The 19508-nt window shown below is 45.6% G+C and overlaps 1 protein-coding gene across 1 annotated transcript in view; it reads right to left on the bottom strand.

Annotated features, from left to right (window-relative positions):
- The window catches only part of GRK5 (G protein-coupled receptor kinase 5), a 221248-nt gene extending 202097 nt beyond the window's left edge, over positions 1–19151 (bottom strand). The window contains exon 1 of the mRNA XM_065923425.1: positions 18877–19151. Within this exon, the coding sequence (XP_065779497.1) occupies positions 18877–18928 (52 nt within the window). The 5' untranslated portion in view covers positions 18929–19151. The remainder of the gene's footprint in view (positions 1–18876) is intronic.
- Positions 19152–19508: the final 357 nt, after the last annotated feature.

Here is a 19508-nt window from a genome sequence, read left to right as displayed (position 1 = left end):
AATGCTAAGGACAACCCTTGGTGAGAGCCAGAGAGCCTGGCATGCTTATTTTTTTATGGATTTTATTTATGTTCCCAACAAATGGCCTTACAGGACACCAATTATCATTCCCCACCCCCAAATGGAAATGCCTTTATTTTTCTAAATATAATGAACGCACAGTATACAAAATCCAGGTTTTCCTAACTTCCATTCACTGTGTTATGATCATCTTGCTGTGTCAGTAATAATAAATCTCCATAATTTCTTCAGGGTTGCATATGAGTCCATTTTTTGAATACACCAAAATTCATTTCATCAAGCCTCTACTGAAGGTCACTGAAATCATTTCCAATTTCTATTATAAACATTCTCTACTGAATGACCACCTGCAAAGCACTTGTACATTGATTTTTCCTTTTTCCGAAGAAAATAACTTTTTATGCCATGTGGCATGCAGAATCTTAGCTCCCCAGTCAGGGATTGAATCCCCACACCCTCCATTGGAAACATGGAGTCCTAACCACTGGATCATCAGGGGAAGTCCCAACCACTGGACAGCCAGGGAAGTCCCTAAGAAAATAATCTAGAACTAGAATTTCAAGGCCAAGGGTTACACAATTTATATATGTATGTATCCCAAGCTGTCCTTAAGAAAGACTTATTAATTTACACTCCTATCAGCAGAGGAAGTATCATGTTTGAAAGAACTTATTTACCCACATTTCCTTAAAGAGGCATTATCAATGCTTAAAAATTTTGCCAAGCTAAGATTATGTGCATATAAATAAGATTCTGCTTACTAGTGAGATTGAGACTGTTTTCTTGTAGAGTGAATCCCTACATACCACCTATCTGACCAGTACCCTTTTTATTCCACTAGAAGTGGCCTCCCCACTAATAACCCCCATCCTCTTTGGAGCCACCATGTTCTTAGGACTTTACCTCAGTGGCCAGCAACCTAAGAGTCTAAGAACTGATGCCTGTGATTAATGTTAATTGTTCCAGGGCGATCCACTAACAGAAAGCAGGCCAATGTAGTCATTCCTTAGGATTATTTTTGAATCAGAATTGGGGAGGGAAGTACCAGTCTTGCTGGCATCTAACATGCCTTTCTCAATGACTGGTTAGCTAGTTATCTCAACACCATTTTCTGAGTAAGCTGTTCTTTTCCCATTGATTTGAATGCATCCTTTATTATATACTAAATGTTTGCATATACTTGGGTCTGTATCTGAACTTTGTATTCTATTTATATTCTTTCTTTGGTCTCTGTAATCTTTAGGGCATTATCCCCACGTGATGATCAAGATACAGAAAGGCTACCTGATTAGCTTTGTGACCTCAGATGAACGATCAGCAAAGCAAGGACAGAAGCCAAATTACCAGTCTCCACCTCGTACCGACTCCAGCTGTAGGAACCTTACACAGAACAGGACCACCAGCCCTCTCAACATCACGCTAGTCTATGAAATCTGTGTCACCAGCCAAGCTAAGACAGATGTCTAGACAGGATGTTGCAGGGGAATAAAGAAGCGGGTCAGGATTTGCCAGGAAACCGACAAGAGTGCCTGGCAGCTCCCATTCCCATCTCTAACCGATTTCCCTGTAGGTGACAACAGTGTCCCCAACTAGAGTCCTGAAAAGCAGGCGATGCCAATAAGTCTATCTCTGACTCCCTGAGGGACGTCACCAAGTCCACACGAAAATGTTCACATCACTCATGCCTAGATGGAAAACTTATATTTTCTCAACACCATTTCCTTATAGGTTTTTATTTTAAACCAGACAGAGCACTGTCTCTTTTTAAACTTTCCAGGAAGACTTACAGGAAGATAATCTTCCAGGAAGATAATACAGTGCAGAACAATCAAACTGTTTATTTTTTACTTTTGATTTAATTTTCCTTTCTATAATCCACTAAAGAAAATACTAAAGAATCATGCATTTGCCTTTCTTAGATTGCAGGCTTCAGTTAAATTAGCAGCGACAGATTTGGGGTTTTTGGTTTTCTTTTTTTCCTGTTTGTTTCTATTACACACAACCCCTCCCAGCTCCAATCCTTTCCTTAGGGTAATTTTCATTTTAATGTGTAATGCCTGCTCTTCAAATTAACATCAAATCTTATTATGAACTAACCACAGATGAATCGTTATCAGTGGACTATGCACCAGCAAATTCTCAACTTTGAAGGGTGAGAAGAGCTCTGGAATTCTTGTAGGCTGAGGTGTGCATTTAAACAGCTGAGGAAAGTTTGGCTCAGAAAGGTGAAGCAGTGAGTCTAAGCTCACACAGCCAGTGGGTCGGTGGCATATTCTCCCTCCCCTTCAACCTTTTCACTGTGTGAAAAGTCACTTCGATTATGTCCAACTCTTTGCAACCCCATGGACTGTAGCCCACCAGGCTCCTCTGTCCATGGGATCCTCCAGACAAGAATACTGGAGGGGGTTGCCGTGCCCTCCTACAGAGGGTCTTCCAATCCAAGGATCAAACCCACAATTCTTTCGTCTCCTGCATTGATGGGAAGGTTCTTTACCACTAGGGCTACTTGGGAAACCTTGTCACTAGAAGCCTTAATTGCGCTTTCAATAGAAATGGCACATCTTGATGCGGTGCACTTAACAGCAAGAGAAGATACCACATTATCCTGAAAAGAAACAAAGTGGATGTCTCAGCGCCACTTCTAAGAATTTATGGAACAGCTTTTCCCTGAGCTGTGCCAGGTACGGGCAACACGGCAGCCCCATGTGCTAGAAGATTCTGACCCCTGGTTGAACACGTCTGTTCCTTGAAGGTGACGCACAAGGAACGCACAGACCTGGGAATCTAGTTCTGGTGCCAGTTCTATAGCGGGCATCCCAGCTGTGCTTCAGCATCAGAAGGGCCCGCTCAGCAGGGCAGCCCACTGATTCCATTAACCGATGCTGCCAAAGCAGAACCAGGACTCGGTGGTTCTTAGCAGAACCAGGACTTAGCACTGCGCCAGGCATTTCTGGGCTTGAACCGCAGACTTCAGTTCACCATTAACATTTGGTGAGGCCAGGGAGATACAAGGAGAGAAAAACCCCTCGTCCCTGCTCTCAAGGAGTTTGTTGTTCAGTGGGTGAAGCAAAAGGCCTACCTAATATATATAGATATTTAAAATCCAGCTTGACAGAGGATACGAGTGCCCCAATACTAAAAGACGTGAGCGGAGGAGAGAAATCTACCACGAGGGAAGCAGCAGAGGGTCCTATCTAGGGAGCCAGGTTGGAGCTGAGTCTCCAAGATCATCTCTGAAGAAAGTGAGAAAACTTTAATTTTTTAATTATTTTTATTGGCATATAACTGCTTACATTGTTATGTTAGTTTCTGCCGTACAACTAAGTGGATCAGCCGTATGTATACATATATCCCCTCCCTCCTGGACGTCCCTCCCATCCCACCCCTCTAGGTCATCACAGAGCCCTGAGCTGAGCTTCCTGCGCTTCACTGCTCTGAATTTTACACATGATACTGTGTATATGTCAATCCCCGTCTCCCAATTCATCCTACCCTCCCCTTCCCTGCCGATGTCTACACCTCTTCTCCCTGTCTGGTCGCTATTCCTGCCCTGGAACTAGGTTCACCTGTACCCTTTCTCTGGATTCCACATACGTGCATTAATATACGATATTTGTTTTCTCTTTCTGACTTACTTCGCTTTGTATTACAGGCTCTAAGGCCCATCAGAGTGGTGGTCCTCACACTTGGCTGATCCTCGGGAGTTTCTAAATTACAGCTTCTCAGGTGCTTCCCATGAGCTTCTGATTCAGAATATCGTGGGCAGGACTTGATGTTATGGGTTGCACTGTGTCTGCTCCCCCGTGCCCCCCCAGAAAACATATGTGGAAGCCATAACCTTCAGAATGTGACCCTTTTGGAAACAGGGTCTTTACAGAGGTAATTAAGTTAAAATAAGGTCACTAGGGTGGCCCTCAATCTAGTAAGACTGATGTCAATAAAAATTAATTAAAAAAAATAATCAGTGTGTTAAAAAAAAAAAAAAGTAAGGCTGCTGTCCTTAAATAAGGGAGAAGTTTGGACCCAGAGACAGATGAGTACAGAGAGAAAACCGCCTGGAGAGACACAGTCAGAGGAAGACCGCCATCTGCAAGCGAAGGAATGCTGGAGGCTACCAGAAGCGAGGTCTGGAAAATCTCTTTCCCCAGCACCTTCCGAGGGAGCGTGGCCTGCCCACAACTTGATTTTGGCCTCCAGAACTGTGAAACAATAAACTTCTGCGGTTCGAAGCCACCCATGTTGTGGTCCTTCGCAGTCCTGAGTGGCCCTGGGGACTTCATGCCGCCTGGGAATCAGTATCAGACCCCAACTGCCGCAGAGGAGCACCCTCGGGTCCCACTCTGAAGGCTGCTTCCACGCTGGCCCCGCCCTGGGTGCCCACGCCCTGGGTGCCCACGGGGCTTCCTTCGGTCCTGAGGCCCTTCCTCTGGGGAAGGGAGGAGCGGGCTCTGGTGGTGGAGCTCCTTCCTGCAGATGACAGGGAGCCCAGGGCCCTGTGAGGACATCCTCCAATTAAGAGACAGCCTTTCTCCTTCCCCTGCGGCTTCCAGGCCCGGTGAGCCCCGAGCCAAAACCTCCGCAAATGCTTCCCGGAAGAAAAGGCCACTCTCTCCTCCAACTGCTACAAAAATACTGAGGACCCGGGACCTTGGACTTTGCTCTGGAGCCAAGCTTATCTCAGAAGGCGATAGACTAGGGCGGGCAGGGCCAGGACTTGTTCTCTTTTGTACTGTTTTCCTTTGCGCTCTGGAGTCTCAAGGTGGGACCCACAGAACCCTCACCCAGGTAAATCACATGCAAACCGGCAGTCAAAGCAGTTACGGATGGAAGAACCTGCAGGAGTCCACAGAGAGAGCCCAACCGGCTCAGGGACAGGAGGCAAAGGACATTACGTGGAACCAACAGCAGCCGCTTTGAAAGAATTAGGAAATGGTGCCCCCTTCTCCATAATACAGTTATAAATCTACTTCCTCTGAACAACAGACTCTGAACCCCAAGTTCAGACGCCTCCCTAGAGTTACTCAACATTCAACAAACATGGAAGTCCTTCAAGCTGGGGAAAGATGCAGTGAGTTAGCACCAGAGGAGGGATGGAGAGAAGTGGGTCCTTGCTGTGTGACTTTGGAAAATCACATCACCTCTCTGAGCTTGCTTTTTCTCAACCTGAGATAACAATAATAATGGCTGCCAAGTCTGGCTGGTGGTGATGAGCAAAAGAGAGAAATACATGAGAATTCCCTGGCAGACCAGTGGTTAGGAGCCCTCAATTCCACTGCCAGGGGCCCCCGGGTTTGATCCCTGGTTGGGGTACTAAGATCCCACAAGCCTCGAAGTGAGGCCAAGAAAAAAAGACAAAAAGAATTATGGGCCCTTATCTGAGCCAGTGTTCCCTGCTGATTCACACATGCAAAACCCAAGAGCAATTACAAAGCTGTTGCCAAGTCAGTCTTTGCCCAAACTTATTTCCCTAACTGAGGCTTTGAATACCATAGAAAACATGACTGAACACTCACATGGGGGTGTTAAATCCTAAAGGTTTCAAAAATGTTGCATCACGTGTCCTCATGTGTATCATGTTTCTTCCTAAGAAAATGTGCTCTGTACATCCCTAGGGTCACTTAACTCCATTTCAGAAATGATCACTACTCTTCCCAAAGTGGGGGGTGAAGAATGGGGTGGTGGGAGACCCTATTAGACAGATACCACCGTGTTGGGGGCAGGGGGCATGTGGCAACTACGTGTTTAAGCATATAATGTTATCCAATGAGTAGAACAGTCCCACACCGTTTACAATATATTGAAAAATCAGAAAACCTAAATTGTTTGTTGTTCAGTCGCTAAGTCGTGTCCAACTCTTTGCGACTCCATGGGCTGCAGCATGCCAGGCTTCCCTGTCCTTCACTATCTCCTGGAGTTTGCTCAGACTCATATCCATTGAGTCAGTGATGCCATCCAACCATCCCATCCTCTGTCGTCCCCTTCTCCTCCTGCCCGCAATCTTTCCCAGCATCAGGGTCTTCTCCAATGCCTTTATGGTAAATGTCTTGGTTAAATACATCATTCAAACTACTCCAAAACAATCAAAGACACAGAGCTGTTTACAAACAGATAACCCCTAAGGGTCTGTTAGAAAAACACCCAGCATTCCATTGAAACGACACTCCGTTTCCAGCGTCTTTCACAATTTTTCCTTACACCCCTCCATCCCATGGGAAACTATAAACACAGATATGGGACGGCACTACAACTTACTGCTGACCGAGAACAGCTGCAGAAGCATGTGTATGCTAAGATCCCATCGGTGTCAAACGCATCTGCATGTTCATACGTGCGTATACATAGAGATCGGGGAAAGTGTCCACCAGAGTGCTGACAGTAACCATCTCTGAGGGGAGGGACAGGTAGCAGCGGCACATGGGAGGAGGGAGATTTTTACTTCCTTCTTGATGTTTTGCATCGTCCTTTGCATTTACTTTAGTAAGCAACTACTGTCTGTGCAGGAGCTTCCCAGGCGGCTCACTGGTAAAGAACCCAGCTGCAAGGCAGGAGACACGGGTTCCATCCCCGAGTCGGGAAGATCCCCTGGAGAAGGAAATGGCAACCTGCTCCAGGATCCTTGCCTGGAAGATTCCATGGACAGAGGAGCCTGGCGGAGTACAGCCTGTGGGGTCGCAAAGAGTCAGACAAGGGTGCGAATGAACACACACACGCACAGCATACGTTGTCTGTGCAAATGTTTGAAAGCCTTCAAATTAGGTAGAATGATTCATACTGAACCATGAGTCACAGGGCCACACCAATTATTTTACATACACGTTAGTACTGATGCTCCTATTAGCTGGTAAGATTATTGAGGGCAGCGGCTGTGATGGAGCAGAAAGACTATCAGAGCGGAGACTGGCTTTTACACTGGGTCCGGGCTGTGGAACTAGCAGAATGCACCAGGAAAAGGCATGTACCTCTCTTAGCCTTTGATTCTTCATCTATAATACAGGGAAGGATAGAACACACCTCACAGGACTGTAAAGAGTAAATGAAACCGTGGGTACGAAGGACTGTATAATTCCTAAATGATTCCGTTAGAAAGAAGGGGGGGAAGTCCCTGACGGTCCAGTGGTTAAGACTCCATGCTTTCACTGCTGAGGGCGCTGGTTCGATCCCTGATGGGGAAACTAGTCCCAAAGTCATGCAGTGTGGCCAAAAAGATAAATAAAATTAAAATAAAACTACCTTTACTTAAAAAGAAAGAAATGGAAACGCCATTGTTTCCTGTCCTCCATTCAGAGCCTAGTATGGGGCCCCCCACACACAGTGGGACTTAACTAAATAATGAATTTATGACACTGGGGAAGATGCAGAAACCAACGTAGGGTTTCTCCGCGGGGAATTCTGCTTGCAGGGATTTCCCCCAAGCTCTCTGCTTAGGGCAGACAATTAGAACACAGAGGCCCACCATGGGAGAATGAAATTATAAGCAGACATAAGTCCACTTCTCTGATTAGGCCTCTCAAATGCTTGACCCCCTCACAGGCATTCCTGAAACGTTTGTAAGTCACCCAAAAAGACTAGCAACAGCACCAGGCACTAGGATATAAAACAGTTAGCCACCTGATAGTAAACGGAAGGGAACCGGAAGACCAGCCCTTACCTTAGTCACCCGTGGAAACATCAAGGAAATCAGGTTTGTCCTTCTTTAATTTGCATCCTGCTCTATGTTATAAGAAATTAAGCTTTAATTTTAAAAAACCCTCTAATTGGATACTACTGATGGGAAGACATCTGGGGCAAATATCTAGGCCTGGTGCATTCCACCCCAAGCAATGGTTAGTGGTTTGGGGAACGAGTGTGCGGCAGAATAAGCAATGGTTACTAATTATTATATAGCACAGGGTTTGGCATCGTCCATAAAGCCCCATCGTCAGGCCCCTTCCTCTCCAGAGAGGATTACAGGATTGACTGTTTGGACGTTTTTTTCTTTGAGTGAACATACATTTTCCTTGTCTTAATTGGATCCAGCCTCTTTGCCCCTGAGCAAAGAGGCCATTTTTCTATAACGATTCTACCCTTCAAATGCCAGGTCGGTCATCAGCCATCCCCGGGTCTGGAAGGAGCAATGTTTGGCTTCCTATTTTCTTTCCATTTGCTCAGCGTTGTTCTAGCAGTGATGCGAAAAGCATGTGAGGATCGTGTCCTAAGCTACCTCCGATTTAGCCAAAAAAGGTATGAGTGCTATCAGCGTGAAACATCTTCGACCCACACAAAGCCTTCAGAATTGGGGCGAACTGTTTGCCCCAAATGTTTGGACTAATGCAAATATTTATTTCTTCCAAAACAAGTAAAACAAACCACTTTCAACTTGGGGGTGGGGGTGGGGAAGTCTGCCAGACATTTTTCACAGTTAAGACAAACATTTGGAAAACATTTTCCAATTTGCCCTATACCTTTAGCTAATCTTTCTTAACCATGTTGAATCATCTCCTAATTTGCCATCTACTGTGACATGAAGGCCATGTCTTTCTTTTTTTAATATTTATTTATTTGGCTGCACCAGGTCTTAGCAGCAGCACTGAGATTTTTCCTTCTTTGCTGCAGCATGCAAGATCTTTTAATTGCGACAAGAGGGATCTTTAGTTGCAGCATGGGAGCTGGGATGGCCCCTGCACTGAGAACTCAAGAGTCTTAGCCACTGGCCCACCAGGGAAGTCCCCCAAGGCTACTTCTTGAGGGCCTTATTTTCTTGGCTCTTCCCCTCCTCCACATAACAAACACAGCATCAGTCAATCATTCCCAGATCAAGGTTAGCTGAACACCTATGTTGCAGGCACACACTCATCTGACTGACAGTCTCCTTAATCTGTGACTGTAGGCTTGGTGGCATCAACTCACAACAGCCCTCAGCTTAAGAAAAATGCGATCTTGAGACATCTTTGCATTCTGTAGCCCAATTGCATCTGGAGTCCAATTCTTTGTCTGCACCCGACTCCCTATTTTGGGCTTCCCTGGTGGCTCAGTGGTAAAGAATCCACCTGCAGTGCAGGAAACACAGGTTCAGTCCCTGGGTCAGGAAGATCCCCTGGAGGAGAAAATGGCAACGCACTCCAGTATTCTTGCCTGGGAAATCCTATGGACAGAGGGGCTTGGTGGGCTACATACAATCCATGGGGTCTCAAGAGTTGGACATGACTTGGCGACTAAACAACAAAAACTCCCTACTTTTCTAGAGCTTGGGGTTCCTTCTCAGGGGATGTTATCTAAGCATCCCAAGGAGCTCTTCCTGAGTGTCTGAACAGACAAGGTTAAGACGGAGCAGAGCGCGTTCCTGCACAAGCTGTTTTCCATGGCCCGTTTGCTGACCTTCTCCAGCTTGTTTCCATTTCACAAGTGGTGCTAAGACCCCGTGCCAAGATGGAATTCCATTTCAAATGAGGTTTCATAAGGCCTTTTATCAGATATGCAGACCAATTACACTGGCTGGGTTTTCTCTACCCTGTAGCTGAATCACTCTATCCTTCACCCCCCCCCCCCACTTCCTTTCCTCTAGTGGTTAAGTTCAGAGCTTCACCTTCTCTGCAGGAGCAGATCAAAGGCTTGACTTCCTGTCCCCTCATTAGGGGGCTGGTGACATCCCGCTGTCTCCTCTCCATCAAGACAGCAACCCCCAAGAGACTCTCAGCTCCCAAAGAGCTTTGAAAAGTTGCTAAATTAATGCAAAACGCATGCGCACACACAAGTTCTGGTTTCTAAACGCAAATACCCATACGGCTACCCCTGTAACATCTAAAAGGTTAACCCTGAGAGCGCTTTTCTGGGGGAAAAAGACTGCTTCACACATTCTCTTTGGGAGGGAGAAGGGATGTGCCCCGCAATGTGGCAGGGAAATCACTCCAGTAGGTTCCCCCCTCCCCCCTTCCCCTTCCCAGCCCCCTACTTTTTCCTCTTTTTAACATTTATTTATTTGGCTGCGCCAGAGTGTTTAGTTGTAGTACCTGACCTTTTTAGTAGAGACACCTGTGCTCTAGTTCCCTGGCCAGGGATCGAACCTGCGCCCCCCCAGCACTGGGCGTGCAGCATTCTAGCCACTGGACCACCAGGGAGGTCCCCCTACATTTTTTTTTTTTTTTCATTTTTATTAGTAAAGAGAGTTGCAAAGTCCTGAGCATATACCTGGAGAAGGAAATGGCAACCCACTCCAGTGTTCTTGCCTGGAGAATCCCATGGACAGAGGAGCCTGGTGGGCTGCCGTCTATGGGGTCCCACAGAGTCAGACACGACTGAAGTGACTTAGCAATAGCAGCAGCAGAGCATATACCTAAGGTGCCACCATCGGACAGAGGTGCTTGGGGACAAGGATCTCCCGGGGGGCAGCAGGCACCGAAGGAAGCGGGGCCCGGGGCAGACGTGACCTGCACGCACCGGGTGCTCACACCCGGCCCTGCCAAGGAGAGGGCTGCTGCCACTGACGTGTGGCTACTACCGTGCATCTCCTTTAAACTCCGGTCCCTCGGGGGCAATTCTTTGGCTACTCTAGATTCTCCCCAAGCCCTGCCAGGAAAAGCATGCCAAGAGGCTGACTGGCCTTGCTCTTCGGGTGTGCAGGTATGCGTGAGGATGTGGGCAAGGCAGGTAGGAGAACACAGGTGATGCGGCTTCAGAAAGAATCGCAGCCACGTGTGCGCGCACGCACGGGCATGTATGTTATTTAACCCCCTCCCCGCCCCCACCCCCCGTCAACCACAGATTCATTTGCGGTGATAAAGAGTTCTATTTTTTGCTTCTTTAAATCATCGCTTTTATTTATGTATTTATTTGGCTGCGCCAGGTCTCAGTTGTGGCAGGTGGGACTTTTATTGCCACGAGCAGGATCTTTTCAGTTGCAGCACACCGGCTCAGTAGTTGTGGCAGGCAGACTTAGTTGCCCTGAAGCATCTGGAACCTTCCTGGACCAGGGATCAAACTCAGGCTCCCTGCCTTGGGAACATGGAGTCTTAACTGCTGGACCACTGGGGAAGTCCCAACAGTTCTACTTTTAAAATGGAAACGCTGACTGCGAGGACTCACCTTATGTCAGTCATTCACAGCCTAATAGGAATTACATCCTCCAACTGCTCTCAATTTGGCTGAAATCAGGGTCGTGGAGAGCAGTTAGATTCCCATCTTTTTTTTTTTTTTTTTTTGCCCCTTTCCCCAAGAAATCTGTTAGAGACTTTCACACTCACAATGGCAACCTCAGAGCATTTACAGTTAGAAACCAAACCGCCCTGAGAAATGGGTTTGGTTTGGGGGGTTTTGGTTTCTGTGGGAGTTTGGGGCTCATGTTAATATGATTATAAGGGAAGGGAAAGATTTCTTTGGGAATGCTAAAGGATTTTGGAGGGCTTCTCCAGAAAAGTCCACATTTCAAGTAACCTTGGACAAGCAAGTCCCTTTCTTCCATCTCACCTTCCCCATCTGATAAGCAGAGGTGATTCTATTCTGGAAAGTGGAGAACAGATGAGGAAACCCCGAGAAACCTTGGGGCAGCCCAGACTCTGGCCACCCTGTGGGCCTCTGCGGCGCTTCCCAACCCAGGAATGTTTGTATCTGTTTATCTCAGTTTCTTTTACTTTCTGCACAGGTCCCAGAAGTTGTCCTTTGAGGTTTATTTCATCATTGCCTTAAAAAAAAAAAAACAACTGATACTCCACAGGCTACAGATTCCTAGAGACAAAACAGGCCCAGTGGAAATTAGCCTAATTTATTACTGACTCCTGTCAGGAGGAGGTTTCCAGTTGACTCCTTGGCATAACTTCAGATAGCTATTCTTTGCTTCTGACCCCAAGAACAGGAGCAAGCTGTTTTATTGTTTCAAATAATCATGCTGCTTTCTAAGTGTGTTCTAACAGTGTTGTTCTTAAAATGTTTCAAATCTCACAGGAAAAGTTTTTAAGGAGAAATTATTTTAAAGTGGATGCAAGAACAGTGTGTTTTTGACATCTTTCTCCATGATCTTCTTGCAATCTGTCCTGTTCAAAAGAAATCATCTTACTCATTTTAGACCACCTTTTTTGAAGTAAATAGAAAGGGTTTTTTTTCCTTCTTTCTGTGGATTTATTGTACACACTTTTTTTTAATTAATAAAATTATTTTAAAATATCCTCACCTCAAGAGTTTCTAGAAGAAACATGGGGCCCTGTGTGTATCTGCATGCATGCTAAGTCACTTCAGTCATGTGAGTCTATGGACTGTAGCCCGCCAGGCTCCTCTGTCCATAGGGATTCTCCAGGCAAGAATACTGGAGTGGGTTGCCATGCCCTCCTCCAGGGGAACTTCCCAACCCAGGGATCGAACCCAAAACTCTTATATAAGTCTCCTGAATTGGAAGCAGGTTCTTTACCCCTAGCGCCACCTGGGAAGCCTATAACACACACTTAGTTTGAATCGGGACAGTCAGTTGCTCAATCGAGGCCAACTTCCCAAAAAGATATGGAAAAAAGGAGGGGGAGGTGAGAAATATGAGTGGCTTATTACTACCACCAATATTTATGATTGTCTTTGAACTGTGTTTTTCTCTGATTAGGACTCAGTCCTAATCTCCAATCCCCCAGCCCCCTGCCCCCCAGTCCTCCCTCTGTTTCTCGCCTCCTTCCCCCTGCCCCCTCTCTTACCTTCTCCCAATTTTCATGTCAGAAGTTATGAGGTTCTCACCTTCATTTAACTCAATGTGTGTAGAACCCTAGAAGTTACGTCCAAGGAACTTTCTGCAGAGCCGGGGGTACTCCACTTCTGCACCATCCTGAAGGTAGCCACTGGCCCCTTGTGACTGCTACGCACTTGAAACGTGGCTGGCACGCTTATGGAATGGAATATTTCACTTTAATTAATTTTTTAAAATATTTGGCACACCAAACATTTGGCACACCAGGTCTTAGTTGCAGCACTCGGGCCCTTTAGTTTTGGCACATAGGATCGAGTTCCCAGACCAAGAATCGAACCGGGGGCCCCCTGCATTGGAAGCTCCGAGTCTTACCCACTGGGCCCCCAGGGAAGTCCCTCACTTTAATTAATTTAAATATAAACAGCCACATGCAGCTAGCAGCTACCATGTTGGAATGTGCATCTTCAGAGGACTAGACAAACACTTGAACATTTTCAGGTCATTCCAGGTGACAGGCTCTACCAGGGGACGTGCTCAAACCCAAGAAATCCCAAGAAAAATCCAGAAAGGAAGGCGGTCCATTGGTTCCGCCCAGGCTGCTGCCCTAGGAAGACCACTAAGGTGTTACCTGGAAGACACCTCTCTACACCAGTTTCTTCTTGGATCTTCTCATTCCCCAACCAAAGGGACCTCTTGCAATTGTTTTAAGCGGTTTCCAGTAGGAACTGGCCTTCATTAAAAACACCCGTCTTGGAAAATCAGCAGTTGTCTTCCAGATTCCAGCCTATCCCTCAAATATGACCTCTGAGTTATCCTTAAATCATGTTTTGGGCCCGCAGGCTAGTGTCCAAGTTCTAGGCATAGCAGAGTCAACAGAGTTTCCAGCTAAGCAGGTTATACCACAATCAGCTTCAGCTCCTTGGAGGAAAAATCAGGTTCTACTCAGATCTATTAGTTTAAAAGCCTAAGAAGTTAATGATGATGTCCAATTCCAACTCTTAACCCACCTCCAGCTGTGTCTCTCCAAGGCTAACATCCAAAATGTCACCTCTCACAGGGTCCTTCAACAATCAAATGCTGAATGAATGAATGAATGATTTGAGCCTTTTAAGAATTTCAAAAAACAATGTAAAAATGGTTTTCACAAAACAAGAAACTGGAGGAGGGGGCAAAGTCTAGACAGGACAGAACTGCTTTCTCTTTAAAAGGTAACATGAATAACTGTTCGAATATTTGATAATAATAAAGAATATGTGCTTAAAAAAAAAAAAGTAAGCACGAGTTATACCAAATGGGGTGCTTCCCCCACTGTCTGGATGGTATTAAGTGCAACAGTATTTCTTTATCCCCAAAAGATAAAATTTTAAGAAGCTTTATGGATTAAAATCTTTTCGATATTTAGGATATTTTAAAATAAAATTTTCCCCTGAAATGTAACAGCATGTGTTTCAAAGTAAAAATCATTCCTATTACTTAAGCCCACATAATCTATTTTTAATCATTTAAAAATCACATTTTAAAACCCTTTATCTTCACTATTCTATTTTGAAGTAAGGTGTGGGGGCTAGGGGTTGTAAGACTGAAGAAATTCCCTTTCCTTTCCTATGTGTCACCTGTTTTTAGTCACCTTCTATCATCTTCTCAAGTCTCACCTAAAATTGTATGATCTATTGTAGTAAGATCTTTTTGTAACCATAAGACTTGTTTATTTCAAAAATGTTAAGATATTATAATGCTTTACCATGAGCTACAAATATACCAGCAACAAATTATTAACTTTAAGTATTGACCAAAGTCCTGAAACCATTTCATTAGAAGACTGTGAGTTCCCAAGTCTGGGTTGAATGGGCCTTGGTAAAGGTCAACTTGGTCCTTCACTGAGTTCTTTCCTGAAATTCACTCGGATGTTATTGAAGTCTTCGGCCCACACCCAAAGGGTATCATTTAGCAAGCCACTACAAGAGTTATGGCTGCTGAAGACATAATTCAAACAAGGATTAGTCTGGGGAGTGGAAGAATCAAGCTTTCTGGAGTTTAGAATCTGACAAGAAGCAGCTAAACTATTGAAAGATGAGAGTCTTGAGGGCATTTATCTGATGGTTTTAAAAACCGGCGGCTAGATTAATTAAAAGCATCATTTGAAACCTTTCTGTAAGAAAGCAAGGCCTCTGAAACCATTTGCTTTTGGTTTCTCCACGTCCAAGTTGTCAGTACTGAAAAGCAACTCAGAAAAAGTAAAAGGCAGTTTTGTTTAATGATGGCATTGTACCTAATAGGCCCAGCAGCTTTAACACACGATGAGCTGCCGGCGCCCAGGATGCAAAAACTGCGGCTCTTCTGTGCGGAGAAGCTCTAGGGCAGAAGCAGCCACGGGGGTGGATTAAGTACGCCTGTTAAAACGGCTGCGGGCTTCAGAGACATTCCAGTGTTCTAATAACGATATTTCAATTTTGTCATCATGAACTAGGGGTGCAAGGAGGAGGGAAGGGCTTTCAGCCTTGCTGTGGCATGCTGAGTCTGTCCCAGCAGGCTGGCTGCATGCAAACCCCCTCCCCTCCCCTGCCCTTCCCAGCCTCTGCGGTCACCTGTGTCCAGGTCCCCAATCTTAATCATCGGGAAAATCCAGGCCAACAAATTTACAGAGATCTGTGAGTGAAAGGTTCTTGCACGTTCTGATTTTCAACATCCTGACCAAGGGCAAAATCATGACGTTTCTGACTTCTCAGTTCCTGTAGTCGTGCCTGCTAGTACCATGCTCAGGAAAATGTGATCGATACTCCTTCTCTGTCCTCTTTATTGATCAAATATGGCTACTACTGCCCTGGGAAGAAAGGAAGGGTGGGACCTTACAAAATTTCTTCTCACCACCGTTCAAAGAAGTGAGACAAAACACTAGAATATGACAAAATCACAAAAACCTTGACTGCAACAATAAAATCAAACGGAAACACACAAAAGGCCCTCTGTAAACACTCTTTCTCACTACTATGATTTCAGCACTAGTGTGCTTGCCAATTTTCTGAGATTCTGAAATGTAAATAGATAGAATTAGTCTTGGGTTTCTTTTCATTAAATGCTTAATCACTTAGCTCATTTCCATAAATTGGCATGAATTCAGTCTCAACTTCTTTTCTTTTTTCACCCTTAACCACCCATTTTTTAGGAGAGTAATCTAAAGTTCCTAAGAGTGATCAAGTTGATGCTTTCTCTTGAGTCCAGAACAAAATAAACATGGGTGGTTTATAATTTTGAACCCAGATCTCCATCTTATTTCAAAAAACAGTCACAAAGGTGCAAGCTATTTCCAATGTTTTCTAATTATTAATGATGAACCACTTTAATTCACTTACAGATTTTCTATCTTATTGCTATACTCATTTTTCCACTTTATAAAAGTATTATTATGGTAAGAATTTTAAGTAACAATGAATTTATAACGCATCTGCCTTTGAGAATGCATAATAATAACAAGAGATAGGCCCCCAAATTACCCACCAACATAGACAACTACAAATTCATAGCATTTGCAAAGTGTGTCTGTCTTTCTTCAAGGCCTGTTTCTCTATTGTTTGGGACAAATGTGACTTTTACTTGAAAGCCGCATTTTAAATTGTTTACAATGTATTTTGTTAACTGAACTAAATTAAATTTCCCATTCACCAACCATATTTCTCATTTATAACCACTCACAAGAATCTTCAAGGAAGAAGTGGTTTTAAACACTGTAAACAATTCAGATTTTTAGAGATACTACAAATTTTATGTTAGATCTTTCATTACACTGACTGGAACTTTCATTTCTGAATATGTGGGTAATGTGATTACTAGGAGAATTATTTAACTGAAAAGAATGACTTCAACTATGTAAGAATTGAAAAGAGAAAAATAAATTGCTTTTATTTCTAAAAGCTTCTACAGTAATTAGAATACATGTGCTCAAATCTTAAATAAAGTCCCAGAGAGAAGAAAGTGGAAGCACTTAAAATCATGGATTCTCTTTAGACATAAAAGAGAAAGACGGGGAGAAATGCAGATTTCAAAATGAAATTTCCATGTAAGTGATTAGTTTTTCTCATTCAGGTGTCAGTTTCTCTGTATTCTTACTGGGAAGGCCCCCTCCATTTCAAAGGAATTGCAGGAGCTATTTTCTCACCCTGAGATGATGACCAAACTCTCAAAGAGAAATTGAAAAGACTGTAAAAGGAAAAGGAAGTAAAAGGCACATTCTTGAGAACATTTTAATCACTGTAATTCGGTCATTCCATATAAGCCTCCAGACTGTAGCTCTCTTTTCCAAGGCTCTAAAAAAAACCAATTTGTTAACCTGACAGACAAAATTACCAAGCAGTGCATTCATTTCAGTGAAAAAATCTGGGGAGACCAAACTGGGGGAGAAAATTAATAATACTCTGCCCACTCCAAGCAAAACATTTTAAAAGAAGCAATCAAATGCTAAGGGAAAAAAAAAAAAAAAGCAAGCTCTAGGCAAATAAGTGTGTAGAGCAGCAAATGTAGGCAGCAGAATTCCCTGGGCAACAGGAGAAACCAGTGAAACTTGCAAAGCCTCCAGTACCGTCACATCCAATGATTTCCCAGGAAAAAATTTCAGAATGGAGAGGGAAAACTTTCCCAGCCCCCGGGCCCTCAGGTGTACAACCATATTCCACCACTAGGTGGCGGCGGCAAAGGCTGTGAGCCAGGGGCTGTTTTCTCCGCTTTTTCCCCCTCCAGGACTCACTGCCCTATTCAGGCGACAGCCCACTAGCCTCTTGGCCCAATTTGCTAAAAATGTTGGGTTAGGAAAAAATAAAATACTCGGGCTTTAGAAACTGAAGTCACCAGGAACAGCCTCTGTTAAAAGTCTGTTCACACCAATGCTGGGCAATGGGAAGAACAGACCTGCACATTTTCAACTCGGCTGGAGTTTCCGAAGCAAACCTTCCAGGCTGCTGCTTTGGAGACAAGCGAAGCTGAAATTACGACATGAGTTGTTGAGTTGTACATCACCTACTCACACACCGTGTACAGTGCCACAAGGTGATGGAGTCGGCTGGATAAACATGAACTGGTAGCCAGCAAAGTCTTCCTTCATTCATCAAAGTGTGTGAATGAAAAATATTCAGAAGTAAATAGGGTGTTTTCGTGGACTGCTCGCCGTGTACTCTTCGGAAGTCAAGACCTTACCGAGACTGCTTTCGACCTTGGGTGTCAAATAAAGCCTCCTCCCATGAAAGGGAAAACCACTTCCCTTTTCATAAAAAGGCTGCACCCAGAGCTCAAATCTTGGCAAAAGAAATGTTACATAAATTCCAGGTGTTCCTAAATATGTATGCTTACCCGCACGGAATCATTTTAGGAAGCATCTAAGTTTCTGGGGCACTTTCTCTCTCACCCTCTCCCTCTCTCTTTCCGTCTCAAGGAAGAGTCAAAAAGTGCGTTTATAGTCTCGACTTAGCTTCTTACCCACTCCATTTAGACGATATTTCCTGCCAGCCTAACGCAGAAAATCTAATGATTTGCATCCAAAACACATCTAAGCACTGGCACACTTACCTTTCTTTTCTTAATTAAACTCCAAACCAAAAAAATCCACTTATCTCTCTCTCTCCTCAATGGGGGAAAAAACCACCCCTGAAATCATGAATTCTTTTCTACATGATTTGCACAGCCATCCACTCGTTATGTGAACAGGCTAATTCCTCAACATCTTACTTTGCCTTTAAAAGGCTTCCTTCCACACGACGGGATTTCCCTAAGAAACATTCCCAGCGGATGGTTTCCAGCAATAACCTATATCAACTATCCCGGCGCCCCTCCACCGCTCCCCCCACCCCCCCCACACACACACGAATTCACTCACAGAACCATCCCGGGCCAACTCGGAAAAGCTGTTTGATTTGCATGTTTGCCCATCTCTTCCTGAATGAATGCCTTTCCAACTGACCTTTCAACAGCTGCCGAGAAGGCACGGCATGGTAAGGTTAGAGCTGGAAACTAGGGACTCTTTCTTAGCATCCTAATCCATGCAACCTCGACGTGACGTTTCCCCTTCTCTGCCCAAGTCCAGGTTCCCCGAGCACAGAGGCAGGAGCCGTGAAGCGTTTGCCGAGCACTCTCCGAGGTGCCCTGCTCCCGACCAAACTCACCGCGGGCATCCCGCACCCGCCCGGTACCCCGGCTCGTGGCGAAGGCGCCAGGCACCCACCCGCAGTGCCTCTTACCTTCCCTGGCTTTCAGCAAGACCGTGTTGGCCACGATGTTTTCCAGCTCCATTGACAGTCGGCGGTCAGCGAGGGAGCCGGCCGGCGGGGCTGTCAGCGCCTGACGGTGCTGCCGCTGCTGCCGCTGCCGCTGCTTGGGCTGCTGCCGCTGCTTGCCGGAGCCGGGAGCGAGCAGCCCGCCTAGCCTACCGCATTATTCTTTGCTCTTATCCCTCGGAGTTTCCACCTCTGCAAAGAGGAGCCGCCGCCGCCGCTTCTTCCTCCCTCTGTGTCCCCCCTCCCCCCCTCCCTCAACAGTTTCCCCCCCACCCCCCACCCTGCGCGCTGCTCTGTCACTCCATTCTCCTCCCCTTCGGCTCCCGCGGATGCTTTAAGGCTTCGGATGCTTCTGCCTCCCCTCTGTCCGTCCCGGGGGTGTGGTACTCGCAGGCTGGGGCGGCCGCACTGCGCAAGCGCTGGGCCGGGCCGCGCCTCCCGCTCCGGCCCTCGCGGAGCGGGGCCTGCTGGGACTTGTAGTTCGGCCCCGCGCGCTGGGCTAGGGCCGGGACTGGCGCGCGGCTGCGGGAATCCGAGAACCGCCCCGGGACGTGCCTTCGGAGGGAAGGCGTTGGGGGCGTGCAGCTGGCGAGTCA

Source organism: Muntiacus reevesi, chromosome 2 (assembly GCF_963930625.1).
Source record: "Muntiacus reevesi chromosome 2, mMunRee1.1, whole genome shotgun sequence".
NCBI lineage: Eukaryota > Metazoa > Chordata > Mammalia > Artiodactyla > Cervidae > Muntiacus > Muntiacus reevesi.
Note: the sequence above shows the minus strand (reverse complement) of the source record. Positions and strands in the feature narration are given on the sequence as shown.